Source organism: Anolis sagrei, chromosome 12 (genome assembly GCF_037176765.1).
Source record: "Anolis sagrei isolate rAnoSag1 chromosome 12, rAnoSag1.mat, whole genome shotgun sequence".
NCBI lineage: Eukaryota > Metazoa > Chordata > Lepidosauria > Squamata > Dactyloidae > Anolis > Anolis sagrei.
Genome location: NC_090032.1, coordinates 6,520,380 through 6,544,290, shown reverse-complemented (window position 1 = coordinate 6,544,290; position 23,911 = coordinate 6,520,380). Strand labels below are relative to the sequence as shown.

The 23,911-nt window shown below is 41.7% G+C and overlaps 1 protein-coding gene across 2 annotated transcripts in view; it reads left to right on the top strand.

Moving 5' to 3' along the window:
• PIP5K1A (phosphatidylinositol-4-phosphate 5-kinase type 1 alpha) overlaps positions 1 to 23,911 on the top strand; it is a 72,959-nt gene that overhangs the window by 6,347 nt on the left and 42,701 nt on the right. The window contains exons 2-3 of one of the 2 annotated variants that reach the window (XM_060758008.2): positions 16,692 to 16,729; positions 21,960 to 22,046. In XM_060758008.2, the coding sequence (XP_060613991.2) occupies positions 16,692 to 16,729; positions 21,960 to 22,046 (125 nt within the window). Of the gene's footprint in view, positions 1 to 16,691; positions 16,730 to 21,959; positions 22,047 to 22,191; positions 22,488 to 23,911 lie in introns of those variants that run through there. The other variant, XM_060758009.2, reaches the window with a different exon arrangement.

Here is a 23,911-nt window from a genome sequence, read left to right as displayed (position 1 = left end):
CGTTGGTGGGGTTCAGAATGCTCTGTGATTGTAGGTGAACAATAAATCCCAGCAACTACAACTCCCAAATGTCAAGATTCTATTACCCCCAAACTCCACCAGTGTTCACATTTGGGCATATTGAGTATGCGTGTAGAGTTTGGTCCAGATCCATCATTATTTGAGTCCACATATCTCTGCATGTAGGTGAACTACAACTCCAAAACCAAAGGGCACTGCCGACCAAACCCTTCCAGTATTTTCTTTTGGCCATGGGAGAATTGTGTGCCAAGTTTGGTTCAATTCCATCGTTGGTGGGGTTCAGAATGTTCTTTGATTGTAGGTGAACTATAAATCCCAGCAACTACAACTCCCAAATGTCAAGATTCTATTACCCCCAAACTCCACCAGTGTTCACATTTGGGCATATTGAGTATTCGTGTAGAGTTTGGTCCAGATCCATCATTATTTGAGTCCACAGTGATCTCTGGATGTAGGTGAACTACAACTCCAAAACCAAAAGTCACTGCCCACCAAACCCTTCCAGTATTTTCTGTTGGTTATGGGAGAACTGTGTGCCAAGTTTGGTTCAATTCCATCGTTGATGGGGTTCAAAATGTTCTTTGATTGTAGGTGAACTATAAATCCCAGCAACTACAACTCCCAAATGACAAAATCATATATTTTTTTTGAGTGAAGGACATACATTGGGTTGTTAGGTGTCTTGTGTCCAAATTTGGTGTCAATTCCCCCAGTGGCTTTTGAGTTCTGATGGTAGCATGAACTAACATTACATTTTTATTTATATAGATTTACAATATATATATTTCACCCTTCTCACCCCGTACGGGACTCCGGGCGGATTACAATGTACATATACATGCCATAGACACACAACATATATAGACAGACACAGAGGCAATTTAACATTCCATATTTTCTTGAGGGTATTTTGGCCACCAGGGGAGCTGTCCCTTCACTGATGAAGTACTTCCTCATTCTTTGCAGGCTTGCTGGAGATTTTTATGGCATCGTATGTATTTTATCTTTTACAATTTAGCTGTAAATCGCCTAGAGCATTCTCAGATGGAGGGCAATTAATAAGTAATTAAATATGATGATGATGATCGTAAATTAGTTAAATTAACCTCCCCGCGTAGGAGGTACCTAAATTTCCTACTTGACAGCTGCAACTGTCTTTCAGGCTGCAAAGGTCGACAGCAAGCTACACAAATTGGTCAGATACTCACTCCGATCCAGGCTGGCTTCGAACTAATGACCTTTTGGCCAGTAGTGATCCTAATGCAGCTGACTCTCAGTCAGCTGCGCCATAGTCCTGGTGCTATTTATTCTAGTCTAATGCTCACATTTTTGGCTAAATTCCTTGCCCAAATTCGGGTGTACATTAGATTCGTGTCACACTGTCATCTTAGTGTTGAGCCAAAGCAAAAGGGGAAGCTGCTTCAGGAGTACCTGGAGCTCCTATTTAATGGGATCATCTCTAACTTACCATATATACCCGAGTATAAGCCGACCCGAATATAAGCCGAATCACCTAAGTTTACCACAAAAAATCGGGAAAACTTATTGACTCAAGTATAGGCCTAGGGTGGAAAATGCAGCAGCTACTGTTAAATCTATATAAATAAAAATGTAATGTTCGTTTGTGATATTCACACAACTCAAAAACCACTGGGGGAATTGACACTAAATTTGGACATGATACACCTAACAACTCAATTTATGTCCTTCACTCAAAAAGAATTGATTTTGTCATTTGGGAGTTGTAGTTTCTGGGATTTATATTTAACCTACAATCAAAGAGCATTCTGAACACCAGCAATGATGGAATTGAACCAAACTTGGCACACAGGACTCCCATGACTAACAGAAAACACTAGAAGGATTTGGTGGGCATTGCCCTTAAGTTTGGGAGTTGTAGTTCACCTACATCCAGAGAGCACTGTGGACTCAAACAATGATGGATTTGAACCAAACTTGGCATGAATATTCCATATGCCCAAATATGAACACAGATGGAGTTTGGGGGAAATAGACCTTGACATTTGGGAGTTGTAGTTGCTGGGATGTATAGTTCACTTACAATCAAAGAGCATTCTGAACCCCACCAGCAACAGAAGTGGGGCAAACTTCCCACACAGAACCCCCATGACCAACAGAAATACTTAAGGCCATCCAGTCCAACTCCCTTCATCAGGGCAAGAAAACGTAATCAAAGCCCTCCTGACAAAGAGCCATTCAGCCATAGATATAGATAGATAGATACGATTCACACACACAGATATAGTGCCATAGATTTGAAAGGGACCCCTAAAGAAGGACAATGATATGTTGCCTGTTCCAGAGTAGGCAAACCAGACAATCTCCACATCAACACTGACAAAGAAACAGCAAGAAATACTGTTTACCCACAAGAAGAAAGAAACCAACACTTTCTCATTACTTTATTTTCCAGATCAACAGACTGGGCCATAGCAATGCGTGGCAGGGGACAGCTAGTGCAGGATAAAATGTTGAAACTCAGGGTGAGATAAAAGAGGAAGGAGCAGGTTATTTGCAAAGGAGAGCTCATAAAAACGGGGTTGTGAAACCAAACTTTCCCAGGAGAGGGGGGGAGATCAAAATAAATACTTCACAGACTATAGCAAAGAAAAGAACACCTTGGGGTGCTTCCCAGTGGTTCCCAACCTTTGGTTCTCCAAGTGATTTGGACTTCAACTCTCAAAAATCCCAGTCATCTGACCAGCTGTTTGGAATTGTGGGAGCTGGAGTCCAAAACACCTAGAGGACCAAAGGTTGGGAATCAGTGTCTATGTTGTAGAATGATTCCACTTTAATTGCCTTGGTTCAATGCTATGGAATCCCAGGAGCTGTAGCTTTGCAAGGTCTTGAGCAGGGGTCCTCAAACTAAGGTCCAGGGGTCAGATACGGCCCTCTAGGACAGTGGTTCTCAACCTTCCTAATGCCGCGACCCCTTAATACAGTTCCTCATTTTGTGGTGACCCCCACCAAAACATTATTTTCATTACTACTTCATAACTGTAATTTTGCTACTGCTATGAATCGTAATGTAAATTGTATTTTTATTTTTATTCACTGGACCAAATTTGGCACAAATACCTGATACGTCCAAATTTGAATACTGGTGTGGTTGGGGTGGGGGTGATTTTGTCATTTGGAAGTTGTAGTTGCTGGGATTTATAGTTAACCTCCAATAAAAGAGCACTCTGAACTGCATTAACTGTAAAGTGTAGGTGCAACCTGAGACTAGCAAAAAGTGACATTACTTTTCAAGATGACTTGGAATCATCTCGTGCTTCGGTAGTTCTGGACATTCACCTTGAGTTTTGGGCATTGACCTTGAGATTTGGAGTTGTAGTTCATCTACATCCAGAGAGCATTATGGACTCAAACAATGATGGATCGGGACCAAACTTTGCACAAATATTCAATATGCCCAAGTGTAGGTGCAACCTGAGACTAGCAAAAAGTGACATTACTTTTCAAGATGACTTGGAATCATCTCGTGCTTCGGTAGTTCTGGACATTCACCTTGAGTTTTGGGCATTGACCTTGAGATTTGGAGTTGTAGTTCATCTACATCCAGAGAGCATTATGGACTCAAACAATGATGGATCGGGACCAAACTTTGCACAAATATTCAATATGCCCAAGTGTAGGTGCAACCTGAGACTAGCAAAAAGTGACATTACTTTTCAAGATGACTTGGAATCATCTCGTGCTTCGGTAGTTCTGGACATTCACCTTGAGTTTTGGGCATTGACCTTGAGATTTGGAGTTGTAGTTCATCTACATCCAGAGAGCATTATGGACTCAAACAATGATGGATCGGGACCAAACTTTGCACAAATATTCAATATGCCCAAGTGTAGGTGCAACCTGAGACTAGCAAAAAGTGACATTACTTTTCAAGATGACTTGGAATCATCTCGTGCTTCGGTAGTTCTGGACATTCACCTTGAGTTTTGGGCATTGACCTTGAGTTTTGGAGTTGTAGTTCACCTACATCCAGAGAGCATTATGGACTCAAACAATGATGGATCGGGACCAAACTTTGCACAAATATTCAATATGCCCAAATGTGAACACTGGTATAGTTTGGGGAAATTGAACCTTGGCATTTGGGAATTGTATTTGCTGGGATTTATAGTTCACCAACAATCAAAGAGCATTCTGAACCCCAGCAATGATAGAATTGGGCCAAAATTCCACAGAAAACCCCCATGACCAACAGAAAATACTGTGTTTTCTGATGGTCTTTGACGACCCCTCTGACATATTTATTTATTTATTTATTATTTGCATTTGTTAACCGCCACTCTCAGCCCGAAGGCGACTCGTGGCGGTGTACAGAACATAGAACATAAAGACATCCCCTCGTAACCTCCCCCCCAGGGGTCCCGACCCCCAATTTGAGAAACACTGTACAACCCAGAAAAGACACCACAACCCAGCTTAATGTTTGTGGTTCAGGGAACTGAAACCTTTGTGAAGCAGGGAAGGTATGGAAGCATATATGATTTCATATTATCACATGTTCTATGTAATTATGTTGTTGATTGTTTGCATTTTCGGTTTTATTTTATTGTAATTTGTTGTTTGGGCTTGGCCTCATGTAAGCCGCTCCGAGTCCCCATCGGGGAGATGGTGGTGGGGTATAAATAAAGATTATTATTATTATTATTATTATTATTATTATTATTATTATTCCCTCTAGTTTGCAAACATAAGGTTAAGGAGAATGAAGGCGTTGTCTCTGCAGGAAGGAGGGATTTGCACATGATCGTGGCAGAAATGTATGTCCATTTGACTTTTGTATGGCAGTGAAAATAGTGAGAAGGAAGGAAAGAATAGCACTGTGGGAACAACTTGGCAAAGGGCTTGTCCTGTTTGCAGAATTGGACCAAGAGAGAGAAGGATTCCCGTCAGCACACGGTAGAGTGAAGGGAGCAATGACCACATGCAGTTTGCCTGGAAATGCAACTGAGGATGTGAGTGTTCACTCGTTTCCGGTGGTGGGGCGGTGTCATTCGTTGCCATAGCATTGTGGCCAGGAGCCCAAAAATGCTGAGTTGACCCATTCTACTGTGCGGACGTTCACTGGAGAGAAAGAGAGAGGCCCTCTCTTATCTCTCTCTTCCCGCTGGCCTCATCTAAGAGACTTGTATGAGAAGCACCAGCAAAGAGAGATGGAGTTAGCTGTGGGACTTTCAGTTGGATTTTTTGGGAAACGGATTTGGGAGACACGCCTTCCCCCTCCCCCCCCCCCCCCCCCAGCCCTGCGGAACAAATAGATCTTTCACTTCCAACCAGACGCCAGCTGAATATTCAAGCTCTGAATCATGTCAATCCTGGATTAGTTGGAACAGAGTATTACAGCTTATATCTGGGTCCTGTTTAAAATGAGAAGCCTTTGGGGCTTTAAACCATTTTGAGTTTATCCCAGCTTCCCTCCAGTGACATTAAGGGGGTGTATGTGCCTCTCCTCCTTATGTTTATCCTCACAACAGTCCTGCAGGGTAGGCAGGAGAGAGGGAGGCAGGACGAGGGGGAAACAATGCATTCTTGAGTGGATTATGAAATGTCCAGGCGACCAGCAAGATCAATGACTTGAAGTCAGATTTCTCAAGCCTCTTTTGAATGGGGGGGTTTGTGTTGATTTCTGTCCCTGGAAATAGTGGGCAATGGGGCCGATGCAACAGCCACATTCTCTCCATTGCTTTGGTATCAACGAGTTGGCTGCTCTGGAAGGAACTGGATTTGGCCACAGGGCTTCTGTTTCCTGGCATGTACGAGGGTTGAATGAAAAATAATGCCTCCACCTTCATAACGCCTCAACAGATGGCAGTACTGGTATGCGACAGGTACTGGCTTGTTCAGTAGACTCTCCTCTACAGGTCCATTTTTTAAAAACCACAAAGAGGCAGCTCACAATTAAGATTCCTTTCACTATACTAAGATTCTTTAATCCATGAATTTGTACACATTCAAAGGTCACGAATTAGGGGAAAGCTGTCACAATCGAACAGGCAGCCAAAGTGATCCATCATTTATTATTCCTGGCTTCATCTTGGGACAGTCGGGACTCAGGAATCTGGCCAGGATTTGTTAGTGCCCTTTTCCATGGCAGCTGGAGTGCTGGCAGGTCACAGAATAGCACCACTTATGTATGTTTTTGTTTTCTTTTTCACTATGGGAAGTTAAGGTACACGGGTTGAATGAAAAGTAATACCTCCATCTTCGTAACTCCTCAACAGATGGCAGTACTGATATGCGGCAGGTACTGGCTTGTTCAGCATAATCTCCTCTACAGGTCAATTTTGGTGTTAAGCCTTAGCATTGAATGGTTGTGTTGTTAACGTGTGAAGTATGGAACCCTACACAAACTGTCGGTCAATGCGACTTAAGTAACGTGCAGTCATTGAATTCTTGACAGCAGAAGGTGGCACCTCAACATCTTTAAACTTACTCGCCCATTGATGCACGGTACTCACATCAACACAATCACCATAAACAGCTTGCATTTTCTGATGAATCTCCTTTGTGGTGACACCTTCTGATGTCCAGAATTCAATGACTGCACGTTGCTTAAGTCACATTGACTGACTGTCTGGGTTGTAGGTTTTCTTTCGGGCTATATGGCCATGTTCTAGAAGCATTCTCTCCTGACGTTTTGCCTGCATCTATGGCAAGCATCCTCAGAGGTAGTGAGGTCTGTTGGAACTAGGAAAATGGGTTTATATATGTGGAATGACCGGGGTGGGACAAAGAACTCTTGTCTGTTGGAGCTAGGTGTGAATGTTTCAACTGATGACCTCGATTAGTATTTGATGGCCTGGCAGTGCTTGGGGCAATCTTTTGTTGAGAGGTGATTAGATGTCCTTGATTAGATGCAGGCGAAACATCAGGAGGGAATGCCTCTAGAACATGGCCATATAACCCGAAAAAACCTACAACAACCCAGTGATTCTGGCCATGAAAGGCTTCAACAATACAATTGCTGCTTCATTTTACGAACAAGTTACTCGGGCCTCCACCATCATCGCTATCATGAAGGATATAGAAACTTTGTGAGTCCAGGGTGCCATTACCTCTGTGTCAGCAACACCATGTTTCCCTCATTGCATCCTGGTTTCTTTCCAAAGCTCTGTGCAAACAGGTTGGTTGAAGTAGAGCATGTCCTTCTAGGGGAAAACACACAAAGAGACTGACGTGGAAAAACACAGTTAAAGTGTTTACTTCCCCACCCCAGATTTTGCAACTTCCCACAGTTACAGGCTAAAAAATTCACTCTTCCAGCTCTGGCCCATGTTTGTGTATTTGAATTTTGCTTTTCCCTTCATCATAGCTCAGGTCAGCAGGGAGCATTGTGGGAAGGATTGAGGAAAACAAAGAAAGAGTGGGTGATGTGATGTAAAAGCAGAGGAACAGGGTAGTTTGCTTTTTAACTATTTGATGGATTTTCTACTCCAGGTTCCCATCTGTTTACTCCCTTGCTCATGAAGTATAGTAAAGCTGACATTGTCCATACACACCTCCAAGGTCATGTGGCTAGCATGACTGCATTTAGTGCTGTTACCTTCCTGCCAAGATGGTAACTATTCATCTACTCACGTTTGCATGCTTTCGAACTGCTAGGTTGGCAAAAGGTGAGGCTAACAGCGGGAGCTCACCCCATCCCGTGGATTTCAGTCTCCAAGGTGCTGAACTTGCTGGCCAAACAGTTAGTGGTTCGAATCCAAGGAGCCGAGTCCCTAGGCACCGCTCTGGCGGGAAGGTAACACTGTTCCATACAGTCATGCCAATGGCCACCTTAGAGGTGTCCTCAGCTTAGAAACGGAGATGAGCACCAAACTCCAGAGTTGGACACAACTAGACTTAATGCCAAGGGGAAACCTTTATGGTGACCATTAGACTAGATGGCCTTGGGATGCCCACCACAACGTTATACTTTATGGTGATCATTAGACTAGATGGCCTTTGGATGCCCACCACAATGTTATACTTTATGGTGACCATTAGACTAGATGGCTTTGGGATGCCCACCACAACGTTATACTTTTTGGTGATCATTAAACTAGATGGCCTTTGGATGCCCACCACAATGTTACACTTTATGGTGACCATTAGACTAAATGGCCTTTGGATGCCCACCACAATGTTATACTTTATGGTGACCCTTAGACTAGATGGACTTTGGATGCCCACCATAATGTTATACTCTATGGTGACCATTAGGCTAGATGGTCTTTGGATGCCCACCACTATGTTATACTTTATGGTGACCCTTAGACTAGATGGCCTTTGGATGCCCACCACAATGTTATACTTTATTGTGACCATTAGACTAGATGGCTTTTGGATGCCCACCACAATGTTATACTCTATGGTGACCATTAGGCTAGATGGTCTTTGGATGCCCACCACTATGTTATACTTTATGGTGACCCTTAGACTAGATGGACTTTGGATGCCCACCACAACGTTATACTTTATGGTGACCATTAAACTAGATGGCTTTTGGATGCCCACCACAATGCTATATTTTATGGTGACCAGGTTTCTACTCCAGGTTCCCATCTGTTTACTCCCTTGCTTATGAAGTATAGTAAAGCCGAAGAGCCGGCATTGTCCATAAACACCTCCAAGGTCATGTAGCCAGCATGACTGCATAGTGCTGTTACCTTCCCGCCAAGATGGTACCTATTCATCTACTCACATTTGCATGTTTTCAAACTGCAGAAGCTGGGGCAAACAGCAGGAGCTCACCCCGCTGCCCGGATTCGAACTGCCAACCTTTAGTTTAGCAAGTTCGGCAGCTCAGTGGTTTAATCCGCTGCGCCACCAGGGAGCCTCATGAAGTATACATTAGTGCTTTTATTTATTTTTTTCCCTTTCTCTATGCTAAAATTATTTACCTGTTTGAAAAACTATTCAAAAATATTTGGTGAAAATGGTTGGAAAACACGTTTATTGAGTGTCAGGAGGCACTTGTGGGTATAATCTTCCCAATTTCTGAGTCGTTCTACACAAAATGGGTTTTGTGTAGAACGTTCTACACAAAATGAGAACAGCAATTATTGGTTAGGATACAGCATTTTTAATGCAGAAAACCATAATTTTGTGTGTGCAGAAAGCTGTTTCCTCCTCTGAAAAATGTTGTCTTGCTGTCAAATGCACCAAAATGGGAATTTTGTATGGAATGAGTCCTTCGAAACCGCGTTTGAAAATTGTATGGTCCTCAAAAGACTTTCCCATAGATGTAAGAACATTTCTGAAGTTACTCATTGTTTCGTTCCAGAAGAAAATGAAGAATGGCGTCCCTTCTTGTTTGTTCCTTTCTCAATTGTGGCTTCTAAACAGTGTTTTTGCTCTCTCTTTCATTTCTCCACTTTCTCTCTGTAGCTTTGAGCTTCCTTTGCTGCTCAGTGATCCCTTCGCGGAGACGTAGATGTATGGGTAAACCGTGAAATGCATGGATAGGCTTTCCCCTTCCTCCAGTTAACTAGCCACTAAATGGCTTTGGCTTTACCATGTGTGGTGTGGATCGACAAGCTTTTCCTTTGGCTTTCTTGATGGAATGCTATTGCTGTATTTGAGGACTGAAATGGCTTTGCCTCCCTCCATTCCATAAAAATCCATATGTTCGGGAGGTTGATCAAGTTGGGACTGGCGATCCTTAATACACTATCTGTCTTCCTCAGCTAGCTTACTTATTCTGAACGATGGGATTTGGAGTTTTCTGAGTATAGATCATACGTTCTGTCCCCAAGAGAACCGTTGGTAGCCTCGTTGGTCAAGAAATTCCATATCCATTGAAAAGCCTCTTTTGAACAATTGTTTGTTCATTCTAGATAGGGATTGGAGTTTGTATTAGGCATAAGCAATTCATGGTTCTAAAGAACTTTGCTGCTAAAGTGTTTCTAAAGTTCTGGTGGTGAAAATTTCAGAACTTTTAACAAAACTTTCAAAATTTTGTTGTAAATGGCAGTCCCTAGTTGGTTCTGTTATAAAAAAAAACCCACCAATAATGAAATAATAATATTTAATTTTTTTTTGTTAGGGGTTCTGAAATTTTCACCACCAGAACTTTAGCAACACTTTAGAAGCAAAGATTACTGCAGATGCAGACTGTGGCCAGGAAATCAGAAGACGCTTACTTCTTGGGAGGAGAGCAATGTCCAGTCTCGATAAAATCGTCAAGAGTAGAGACATCAGACTGGCAACAAAGATCCGCCTAGTCAAAGCCATGGTATTCCCTGTAGTCACCTACGGATGTGAGAGCTGGACCTTAGGGAAGGCTGAGCGAAGGAAGATTGATGCTTTTGAGCTGTGGTGTTGGAGGAAAGTGCTGAGAGTGCCTTGGACTGCGAGAAGATCCAACCAGTCCATCCTCCAGGAAATAAAGCCCGACTGCTCACTGGAGGGAAAGATACTAGAGACAAAGTTGAAGTACTTTGGCCACATCATGAGGAGACAGGAAAGCCTAGAGAAGACAATTATGCTGGGGAAAGTGGAAGGCAAAAGGAAGAGGGGCCGACCAAGGGCAAGATGGATGGATGGCATCCTTGAAGTGACTGGACTAACCTTGAGGGAGCTGGGGGTGGTAACGGCCGACAGGGAGCTCTGGCGTGGGCTGGTCCATGAGGTCACGAAGAGTCGGGACGACTGAACGAATGAACAACAACAGAAGCAAAGTGTCAGCTTTAGAAACACTTTAGAAGCAAAATACCAGCACCCCCTAGACAGGGATTGGAATTTGTATTAGGCATAGACAATCCATAGTTCTAAAGTACTTTTAAAACTAGGGGGTGCTGGTACTTTGCTTCTAAAGTGTTTCTAAAGTTCTGGTGGTGAAAATTTCAGAACTTTTAACAAAACTTTCAAAATTTCGTTATAAATGGCAGTTCCTAATTGGTTCTGTCATAAAAAAAGCCAGTAACAAAATAATAATGAATTTTTGAAAGTTTTGTTAGCGTTCTGAAATTTTCACCACCAAAACTTTAGCAACACTTTAGAAGCAAATCGCCAGCTTTAGAAACACTTTAGAAGCAAGGCACAAGCGCCCCCTAGTTTTGTAAGTACTTTAGAACCATTTAGGACCATCGATGCCCATGCCTAGTTTGTATTGTGCGGTTCGGATTTGATTTTGTTTTGTGTGTTTGCTTTTTAAAAAAAGAGCAGTGTGGTGTTTGCCTATGGCATTCTTCCTGGAGGCATGTGTCCCTATGGCAATTGTGCGGTTATTGATGCCCATCAATGTAACAACTGGCGCATGCTGATGACTCCGCATACTATTCCGCATTCAGTGGCAGAAGGTTCAGGGTGGATTGTGTCCTTAAAGGAGGGAAATGCTACACAAGATTGTCCTTCATTCCTCCTTTGTAGCTTGTCAAAGCCCCCAGGCTGAGCTCAGCTCTCCGCTTTTCCCGAAGCTGGGATAGAATGGCTACCTCCCTCCATGCCAGTCTTGCCCTCACCTATAGAAAACCCAGTGCTCTTCTTTGCATGCCAGGACATGCTTGGCAACCCTTTCAGGTGGGGATGTGGCTTCGCTCGAGACACAGGATGCATGGGTGGCGGAGGCAAATGGAAGACACAGATGGAAGACGAAGAGGTGGCCAAAGCGTCTGCATGGCATAAGCAACCATATCTGCCCCGTTTAGACAACAGAGCCCCTACGTGATGTGCTTTATTTATTTATTTATGGCATTTATATGCCGCCCTTCTCACCCCATAGGGGACTCAGAGCAGCTTATAAGATACACACACACACATATATATACACACACACGCACACATACAACATATTATATTATTAGCATAGTACAATATCAGTATTATATATTACTATATTGTACTATACCATTATATTGTAATATTAGTAATATTGCATGTAATATAAATGTATAATTATAATATCACATTATTAGTATTATATTGCATTACATTATAATATTATAAATATTATATGTATATACAATATATTGTATTATATAACATTTTATTATATTATTAGAATAGCATAGGAGACAAGGGGGAACTGTCCCCTAGCCCCCTCTCTCTTCACTTTGTCCCAGAGTGGCAGTTGGTGCTGTGGGGAGGGGTCCCCAGCTGATGACATATGCAGGAGACAAGATGGAACTGTCCCCTAGCCCCCTCTCTCTCCACTCTGGCCCAGAGCGGCAGTTGGTGCTTGGGGGAGGGGTCCCCAGCTGATGGCATATGCAGGAGACAAGATGGAACTGTCCCCTAGCCCCCCCCCTCTCCACTCTGGCCCAGTTGGTGCTTGGGGGACGAGTCTCCAGCTGACGACATATGCAGGAGACAAGATGGAACTGTCCCCTGGCCCAGAGCGGCAGTTGGTGCTAGGAGAAGGGATCCCCAGCTGATGACATATGCAGGAGACAAGATGGAACTATCCCCTGGCCCCCTCTCTCTCCACTCTGGCCCACAGCGGCAGTTGGTGCTGGGGGGAGAGGTCCCCAACTGAAGACATATGCAGGAGACAAGATGGAACTGTCCCCTGGCCCCCTTCTCTCTTCACTCTGGCCCAGAGCAGCAGTTGGTGTTGAGGGAAGGTGTCCCCAGCTGATGACATGTGCAGGAGACAAGATGGAACTATCCCCTGGCCCCCTCTCTTTTCACTATGGCCCACTGCAACAGTTGATGCTGGGAGAAGAGTCCCCAAGTGATGATGTGCAGGAGACAAGATGGAACTGTCCCCTGCCCCCCTCTCTCTTCACTCTGACCCAGAGAGGCAGTTTGCACTAGGGGGAGCGGTCCCCAACTGATGACATATGCAGGAGACAAGATGGAACCGTCCCCTGGACCCCCTCTCTCTTCACTTTGTCCCAGAGCGGCAGTTGGTGTTGAGGGAAGGGGTCCCCAGCTGATGACATATGCAGGAGACAAGATGGAACTATCCCCTGGCTCCCTCTCTCTCCACTCTGTCCCGGAGCGGCAGTTGGTGCTGGGGGAAGGGGTCCCCAGCTGATGACATATGCAAGAGACAAGATGGAACTGTCTCCTGGCACCCTCTCTCTTCACTCTGGCCCAGAGCGGCAGTTGTTGCTGGGGAGAGGGGTCCCCAACTGATGACATACGCAGGAGACAAGATGGAACTGTTCCCTGGTCCCCTCTCTCTTCACTTTTCCCAGAGTGGCAGTTAGTGTTGAGGAAAGGAGTCCCCAACTGATGACATATGCAGGAGACAAGTTGGAACTGTCCCCTGGTCCCCTCTCTCTTCACTTTTCCCAGAGTGGCAATTGGTGTTGGGGGAAGGAGTACCCAACTGATGACATATGCAGGAGACAAGATGGAACTGTCCCCTGGCCTAGAGTGGCAGTTGGTGCTGGGATAAGGGATCCCCAGCTGATGACATATGCAAGAGACAAGATGGAACTGTCCCCTGGCCCCCTCTCTCTTCACTTTGTCCCATAGCAGCAGTTGGTGTTGAGGGAAGGTGTCCCCAGCTGATGACATATGCAGGAGACAAGATGGAACTGTCCCCTGGCCCCCCCTCTCTTCACTCTGGCCCAGAAAAGGTGACGCAAAGAGGTTCCTGGACATTATCACGAGGTGTTTTCAGAAGTATCTCCAGAAGATGATGTTATGCTATGTAGGATCCACACCCTTAACTCACTCTGAACTGAGAAAACCTGTATTGGTTGCAATGAAGGAAGGAAGCGCACACAGAGAAGTGTTCAGAAAGGTGGGACAGGTACACCTCATTGAACAAAGTTAGTACTTTCCTCAATATCGCCTCTTTAATAGAGACTTTGGCCACAGACGTAGAAATCAGACAAAAAGAATAGGGAGTGGTTCCTACACCACAGGGAAAAAAAACTGCACTTGAATACGTTTCAGGAAACTTTTAAAATCCAAAACTGACATCATGCGCACGCAACCAGGTCAGGGAGACCTTGCCTAAGTAAACCGAAACATTTTGAACCTTGTACAGACCACTCAAAAACATCTTCCGCATTCCACCTTCCACAAAACTTTGCTGAGGTTTTTAAGTATTTAAGTTGACAACACATTGGAGCCACGGTGGCGCAATGGGTTAAACCCGTGTGCCGGCTGAACTGCTGACCTGAAGGTCGGCGGTTCGAATCCGCGAGAACCGTGAGACGGGGTGAGCTCCCGTTTGTCAGCTCCAGCTTCCCATTCATAGAATCATAGAATCAAAGTGTTGGAAGAGACCTCATGGGCCATCCAGTCCAACCCCCTGCCAAGAAGCAGGAATTCTGCATTCAAATCACCCCTGACAGATGGCCATCCAGCCTCTGTTTAAAAGCTTCCAAAGAAGGAGCCTCCACCACTCTCCGGGGCAGAGAGTTCCACTGCTGAACGGCTCTCACAGTCAGGAAGTTCTTCCTCATGTTCAGATGGAATCTCCTCTCTTGTAGTTTGAAGCCATTGTTCCGCATCCTAGTCTCCAAGGAAGCAGAAAACAAGCTTGCTCCCTCCTCCCTGTGGCTTCCTCTCACAGCTTCCCATTCCCATGCAGGGATATGAGAGAAGCCTCCCACAGGATGGTAACGCATCCAGGCGTCCCTTGGGCAGCGTCTCTGCAGACGGCCAATTCTCTCACCTGAAGGTCGGTGGTTCGAATCCATGAGAACCACGAGACGGGGTCAGCTCCCGTCTGACAGCTCCAGCTTCCCATTCCTATGCATGGATATGAGAGAAGCCTCCCACAGGATGGTAACACATCCAGGCGTCTTTTGGGCAGCGTCTCTGCAGACGGCCAATTCTCTCACCTGAAGGTCGGTGGTTCGAATCCATGAGAACCACGAGACGGGGTCAGCTCCCGTCTGACAGCTCCAGCTTCCCATTCCCATGCAGGGATATGAGAGAAGCCTCCCACAGGATGGTAACACATCCGGGCGTCCCTTGGGCAACATCTCTGCAGACGGCCAATTCTCTCACCTGAAGGTCGGTGGTTCGAATCCATGAGAACCACGAGACGGGGTCAGCTCCCATCTGACAGCTCCAGCTTCCCATTCCCATGCAGGGATATGAGAGAAGCCTCCCACAGGATGGTAACACATCCAGGCGTCCCTTGGGCAGCGTCTCTGCAGACGGCCAATTCTCTCACCTGAAGGTCGGTGGTTCGAATCCATGAGAACCACGAGACGGGGTCAGCTCCCGTCTGACAGCTCCAGCTTCCCATTCCCATGCAGGGATATGAGAGAAGCCTCCCACAGGATGGTAACACATCCAGGCGTCTTTTGGGCAGCGTCTCTGCAGACGGCCAATTCTCTCACCTGAAGGTCGGTGGTTCGAATCCATGAGAACCACGAGACGGGGTCAGCTTCCGTCTGACAGCTGCAGCTTCCCATTCCCATGCAGGGATATGAGAGAAGCCTCCCACAGGATGGTAACACATCCGGGCGTCCCTTGGGCAACATCTCTGCAGACGGCCAGTTCTCTCACCTAAAGGTCGGTGGTTTGAATCCACGAGAACCGCGAAATGGGTTGAGCTCCCGTTTGTCAGCTGCAGCTTCCCATTCCCATGCAGGGATATGAGAGAAGCCTCCCAAAGGATGGTAACACATCTGGGCATCCTTTGGGCAACATCTCTGCAGATAGCCCGTTCTCTCACACCAGAAGCGACTTGCTGTTTCTCAAGTTGCTTCTGACACAATAATAATAAAACAACACAATATTACCTAAGGAATGAAAAAAAAAATCCCAAAAATCTCTAGTCATAAAGTGAAAAGACAGGGAAGGGAGTCTTCTCTCTTTTCAGCCCAATTTTCCTACTTCCAACAGACCTCACTACCTCTGAGGATGCTTGCCATAGATGCAGGCCAAACGTCAGGAGAGAATGCCTCTTGACCATGGCCATATAGCCCGAAAAAACCTACAACAACCCAGTGATTCCGGCCATGAAAGCCTTCGACAATACATTATTATTATGATTTCTTCCAGCAGTCACCGGCCAATCCCTCTGTTGGAAGGTCTGTTGGAACTAGGAAAATGGGTTTATATATCTGTGGATAGACCAGGGTGGGACAAAGGACTCTTGTCTGCTGGAGCTAGGTGTGAATGTTTCAAATGACCACCTTGATTAGCATAGTGGTATAGTATAGTGGTAAAGTTCCATCTTGTTTCCTGTGCTATGCTAATTATATAATATAATATATTATATAATTATAAATATAATATATTATATTATAATATTATAAATATTATAGTATATACATGTAATATTTATAATATTATAATGTAATGCAATATAATAATATAATTATATATTATATTACATATAGTATTACTAATAATACTACAATATAATAGTATAGTACAATATAGTAATATATAATACTGATATTGTGCTATATTGTATGTATATATATCTTGTAAGGCGCTCTGAGTCCCCTTTGGAGTGAGAAAGGTGGCATATAAATGTCATGAATAAATAAATAAATAAATAGTTTAAGGGAGAATTACAGATCCCAAAATGTGTCATCCCACGATCCGTGAGTTTTGTTCTTCCATCCGGGAAGGCTACAGAGCAAAGGTTTGAGTGAAATTCACAATCCGGGAAAGTTACAAAGCAAAGGTTTGACATGAGCAGCTTAAAGTTTTGTATATTTAATTCCAAAGGTTGTGCGTCCCTCCTTGCTCACTGTTTCTCACTCTTTTTTTCTTTATGACAGGGGCACCAGGAACAGCGACGTTCAAGAAATCACTTGAGGTAAGAGAATGTCCATTGTGGGTTTGGGCGCCCCCAAATCTTGCATCAGCCAGGAATTCCCCAAAACGTAGGGTTCTCCTTGTGCCCATGCTCCAATGTACCCAAAGGACAGGTTTCTTAATGAGCAGATATGCTTATAATGATGCATAATGAGAAGCAGGAAGAGAAAATCAACTCTGTTCTTGCTGTCTGGGTGAAACACATCTTAAGGAAGTGAGGGTGAGCCCTGAAACTGAGCAGGAAGACAAACAGAAGAAATAATAATTTTGCCCTGAGGATCTACCAAGTCAGCAGTACTTTCAGTCCAACTTACTCACAGGACTGGCCGAGATAAAGTTTATTCGAGGCATCGTATTTTATAGAATCTCAGATTTATGCAGACAAAGTGCACATGAGCAATATCTAATGTATATGTGGAATCCTTTTATGATATCAGCATGAAGTATTGATAGTAATATTGTAAAGTCATACAATATAATATTAATAATAACACAATATAATAATTATATTTTATATTACATGTAATATTACTAATGTTACAGTACAATATAGTAATATATGTTACTAATATTGTGCTGCCAATAATATAATATATTGATAATATTATAATGTAATACAATACAGGGTTAGTCAAAATGAATAGGCCCATTCGGCTACAATTATTATTATTATTGGCCTATTCATTTTGACTAACCCTGTATAATACTAATAGTAATACAATATAATAATTATATATTTTATATTACATATAATATTACAGTATAGTGGTGTAGTACAATATAGTAATATACATATTACTAATATTGTGCTGTGCTTATAATATATTGTATACACACAATATTTATAATATAAAGTAATACAATATAATAGTAATAATAATAAAATATAATAATTATATATATTATATTACATGTAATATTACTAATAATATAGTATAGTGGTATAGTACAGTATAGTAATATGTAATACTAATATTGTGCTGTGCTAATAATATAATATATTGTATACACATACAATATTGATAATATTATAATGTAATACAATATAATACTACTAATAATAAAATATAGTAATTATATATATTATATTAGTAATATTACATTTAATATAAAATATATAATTATCATATCATATTATTATTAGTAGTAGTATTATATTGTATTACATTATAATATTATCAATAATATATGTATATGTACATAGAATAAATTATACTACAGTATAGTGGTATAGAACAATATAGTAATATATATTACTAATATTGTGCTGTGCTAATAATATAATATATTGTATACACATACAATATTGATAATATTATAATGTAATACAATATAATACTAATAATGCAATATAATAATTATATATTTTATATTTATTTATTTATTTATTTACGATATTTATATGCCGCCTTTCTCACCCGGAAGGGGACTCAGAGCGGCTTACAAGTAAAAAGTAAATACAATATATTATATTATTACCATAGCACAACATTCATATTATATATTACATTGTACTATAACCTTATACTGTAATATTACATTTAATATAAAATATATAATTATAATATCATATTATTATTAGTAGTATTATATTGTATTACATTATAATAGCATCAATATTATAAGTATATTCAATATATTATATTACAGTGTAGTGGTATAGTACAATATAGTAATATATATTACTAATATTGAGCTGTGCTAATAATATAATATATTGTATACACATATAATATTGATAATAATATTATAATGTAATACAATATCATACTAATAATACAATACAATAATTATATATTTTATATTACATGTAATATTACTAATGTTACAGTACAATATAGTAATATATATTACTAATATTGTACTGTGCTAATTATATAATGTATGCACATATAATATTGATAATAACATTATAATGTAATACAATATAATAATAATAATAATACAATATAATAGTTATATATTTTATATTACATGTAATATTGCTAATAACATTACAGTATAGTGGTATAGTACAATATAGTAATATATAATACTAATATTGTGCTATTCTAATAATATAATATATTGTATGTGCATGTAACTTGTAAGTTGCTTTGAGTCCCTTTTGGGGTGAGAAGGACGGGATATAAATGTCGTAAATAAATAAATAAATATGTGGCCTGCACAAAATCTAGTTAGAGCTTGTTCGTTGTTTGAGTGGATATTATCAGGGCCTGTGTGTAGCCATAACTTCTGGTTGTTGTTTCTGGACACACAATATTGCAGTTCCTGCATTTCTAGCAAAACACAAATGAAAGAGCTCAGCAGAACAATACCGGCCATGAGGCTATTGTCAGAATCAAGTTCATCAGGCTCACGAAAACAGATCAGCGTACAGCTGAATCTTTAATTCCTATTTTATGCCAACAATTCCTCCCTTTGGAGTTATCAGGACTTGTGGAAAGGAACAGAAACATTATCTATAAAGTTATATACCTGGACAGTTGAAATTCCTGACAGACCGAAGCAGCAATCAGAAACCAGCTATTAACAAGTTTGTTTTCCCAAGTTCTCTGGTAAATTTCCATGATTGGGGAAGTCAAACCTTGGTCTTTCAGTGCTCAAACCACTACAAAAAAAATCTGTATTTTTTTGTAAGTCTGTAAGGGTAAGGCGGTGTATTTATTAATGTTCTCAGAGCAGTGTTTCTCAACCTGGGGGTCGGGACCCCTGAGGGGGTCGCGAAGGGGTGTCAGAGGGGTCACCAAAGACCATCAGAAAACACAGTGTCTTCTGTTGGTCATGGGGGTTCTGTGTGGGAATTTGGACCAATTCTATCATTGGTGGGGTTCAGAACGCTCCTTGATTGTAGATGAACTATAAATCCCTGTATCTACAACTCCCAAATGTCAAAGTCTATTTTCCCCAAACCCCATCAGTGTTCACATTTGGGCACATTGAGTATCCGTGCCAAGTTTGGTCCAGATCCATCCTTGTTTGAGCCCACAGTGCTCTCTGGATGTAGGCGAACTACAACTCCCAAACTCAAGGTCAGTGCCCACCAAACCCTTCCAGTATTTTCTGTTGATCATGGGAGTTCTCTGTGCCAACTTTGGTTCAATTCCATTGTTGGTGGGGTTCAGAATGCTCTTTGTTTACATGTTAACTATAAATCCCAGCAACTACAACTCCCAAATGACAAAATCAATCTCCCTGCCAACCCCCTGGGCATACTGGGTAATTGTGCCAAATTTGCTCAAGTGAATGAAAATACATCCTGCAGATCAGTATTTACATGGCGATTCATAATGTTAGGGTTATGGTTGGGGGTCATCACAACATGAGGAACTGTATTAAGGGGTCACAGCATTAGGAAGGTTGAGAACCACTGTTCTCAGAGCATGGTCCAGAGTGACTCCCAGGTATTTGGGTGCGCTGCAATGCTCCAGTGGGATTCCTTCCCAGGTCATCTTCAAAACTCGAGATGATTGTCTGTTATTAAGATGAAAAGCACACGTCTGCATTTAAGATGGATTAGAAATCAGCTGGTTTTCCCTGTAATAGGCAATTATTTATTTGTTTTATTTATCGTGTCAGATCAACCAGTCAATTATATTACATTTCTAACAGAACAAAGCAAACAAACAGATAAAATACAACATTTGTGAGTTTGGTAGTTGGTTAAATGTGCTTTGACCAGTATCTGGCCACTTGGAGTGCTTCTGGTGTTGCTGCAAGAAGGTCCTCCATTGTGCATGGGGCAATGCTCAGGTTGCATTGCAGCAAGTGGTCAGTGGTTTGCTCCTCTCCACACTCGCATGTCGGGGATTCCACTTTGTGGCCCCATTTCTGAAGGTTGGCTCTGCATCTCGTGGTGCCAGAGCGCAGTCTGTTCAGCGCCTTCCAAGTTGCCCAGTCCTTTGTGTGCCCAGGGGGGAGTCTCATTAAGAGGGGGGAGACAGAGAGTTTCATCTATGCTGACGATCGTGCCATTACCACTCAAGCAGGGAGCTTTGAGATGGTAGAACAGAAGCTCTCCGAAGCTCTAGGTGCTCTTACTGCCTATTACAGGGAAAACCAACTGATCCCTAATCCATCTAAAACACAGACATGTGTGCCTTTCACCTTAAGAACAGACAAGCATCCCGAGCTGTGAGGATCACCTGGGAAGGAATCCCACTGGAGCATTGCAACACACCCAAATACCTGGGAGTCACTCTGGACCGTACTCTGACCTACAAGAAGCATTGCCTGAACATCAAGCAAAAAGTGAGCGCTAGAAACAACATCATACGAAAGCTGACTGGCACAACCTGGGGATCACAACCAGACACAGTGAAGACATCTGCCCTTTGCGCTGTGCTACTCTGCTGCTGAGTATGCATGCCCAGTGTGGAACACATCTCACCACACTAAAACAGTGGATGTGGCTCTTAATGAGACATGCCGCATTATCACGGGGTGTCTGCGCCCCACACCACTGGAGAAATTACACTGCTTAGCCGGTATTGCACCACCTGACATCCGCCGGGAAGTAGCAGACAATAGTGAAAGGACCAAGGCAGAGACATCTCCAGCTCATCCCCTGTTTGGGTATCAGCCAGCACGTCAACGACTTAAATCAAGACATAGTTTTCTTAGATCTACGGAGACACTCGCTGGAACACCTCAGCAAGCGAGAGTCCAAAAGTGGCAGGCCCAAACCCAGCACCTCAATCCGTGGGTGATACCAAATGAGAGACTCCCCCCTGGGCACTCAGAAGACTGGGCGACTTGGAAGGCGCTGAAGAGACTGCGCTCTGGCACCACGAGTTGCAGAGCCAACCTCATGAAATGGGGCTACAGGGTGGAATCCTTGGCATGCGAGTGCGGAGAAGAACAAACCACTGACCACCTGCTGCAATGCACCCTGAGCCCTGCCACATGCACAAGGGAGGACCTTCTTGCGGCAACACCAGAGGCACTCCAAGTGGCCAGAGACTGGTCAAAGGACATTTAACCAACTACCAAATTTGCAAAATCTCTGTGTTTTTTTTCTTTTTCTTTTTAATCTCTGTGTTTGTTTTGCTCTGTTAGAATTGTAATACAATGGTATGGTTGCTGATGACGCGATAAATAAATATTAAAAATTTATATTAAAAAAATTTGTTTTTAAACGCATTTTAACTATAACCTTAACTTGCTTCTGACATGATAAATAAATAAAAATAAATCAAATTAATGTTCATTTTCTCCTTTTCTAATCCTAGGTGCCGGGCTCCTCGGGATATTCCTCGCAGACCATCAAGAAGGGGCACCGAGGGGTGGATTCTACGGGCGAAACGACCTACAAAAAGGTATGTGCTCCTCTGGATTCCCCACCTTCTCCTCCTCCTCCCTTGAAGGTAGATTCCGCCCCGGCATTCTGAAGCGTCTGAGTCATCGGTTGAGTATAAAAGGCCAGAACAATTGAGATAAACAGCAGACTCTGCAGTCAAAGGCCTCCCAGCGCCTGTCAGCGCCTGTCATAAAGTCCCGGGATTGCGCTTCCGGCCTCCAGAGACTCGACCATTTGTGAATGAAACTCCTTCGCTGAGTGTGGATCTCGTTGGAAGTTGCTTGGTTAGCAAAATACTGTTGTGGTCCTCCTTTTTTTTTTCCTAAGTGTGGAATCCCCCAGGACCCAACTTGGGTTGGAGCCAAGCAGGGATGCCCTGGCTCACTTTGAACCCTTTTCCCCACCCCCGGATGAAATGGACTCGGGATCCCTCCGCTCTTTCCGACGGCCCTCGCTTGATGTAAGTGGAGTGACAAGAAGACAGTGGCTTTTAGGGAGGAAGATGCCATACTGTGGTTGAGAGGAGGGCAGGGGGAGCGCTGTTGTTGTTGTTGTTGTTCCGGGCAGTTTGAATTCCTTCCTCCTGGTGGTGGTTGCGAGGCAGAAGCGGCCTTGCCTTCTTTACACCGGAAGAGCCAGCTTAGGAGCATTTCTTCTTGTCATTGTAGTTGTAGTTCTCCTTTTGTGGTTGTTGTCCTGACTTCTGATGCTTTGGGGGTTTGACAGGAGTGCTGTGTTTGAGAAAGAGAGCAATCTTTCTTGTGTTCGAATGTGTTTTTTGCTGGAAGTACTGTACATACTCGAGTATACAACTAGCTTTTCAGCCCTTTTTTAAGCAGAAAAAGTCCCCCTCGGCTTATACTTGAGTCAGGGTTATTCATTATTTTACTCTGTCGTTGTTGTCATTATTATTACATGTATTATTTTACACTATTTATTATTATTATTACATTTATCATTTTACTCTATTATTACTACATTTATTATTTTACTCTATTTATTATTGTTATTATTACATATATTATTTTACTCTATTATTACTGTTATTGTTACATTTTCATTACTTTGTTATAATAATAATTATCATTTTACTCTATTATTACTACATTTATTATTTTACTCTATTATTGTTATTATTACATGTATTATTTTACCTTATTATTATTATTATTATTACATTTAACATTCTACTTTATTATTATTACATTTATTGTTTTACTCTATTATGGTTATTATTACATTTATTATTTTACCGTATTATTTTACTGTATTTATTATTATTATTATTATTATTTTACTCTATTATTACATATATTATTTTACTCTATTATTACTGTTATTGTTACATTTTCATTACTTTGTTATAATAATAATTATCATTTTACTCTATTATTACTACATTTATTATTTTACTCTATTATTGTTATTATTACATGTATTATTTTACCTTATTATTATTATTATTATTATTACATTTAACATTCTACTCTATTATTATTACATTTATTGTTTTACTCTATTATGGTTATTATTACATTTATTATTTTACCGTATTATTTTACTGTATTTATTATTATTATTATTTTACTCTATTATTACTACATTTATTATTTTACTCTATTTATTATTATTATTATTTTACTCTATTATTACTACATTTATTATTTTACTCTATTTATTATTGTTATTATTACATATATTATTTTACTCTATTATTACTGTTATTGTTACATTTTCATTACTTTGTTATAATAATTATTATCATTTTACTCTATTATTACTACATTTATTATTTTACTCTATTATTGTTATTATTACATGTATTATTTTACCCTATTATTATTATTATTACATTTAACATTCTACTCTATTATTATTACATTT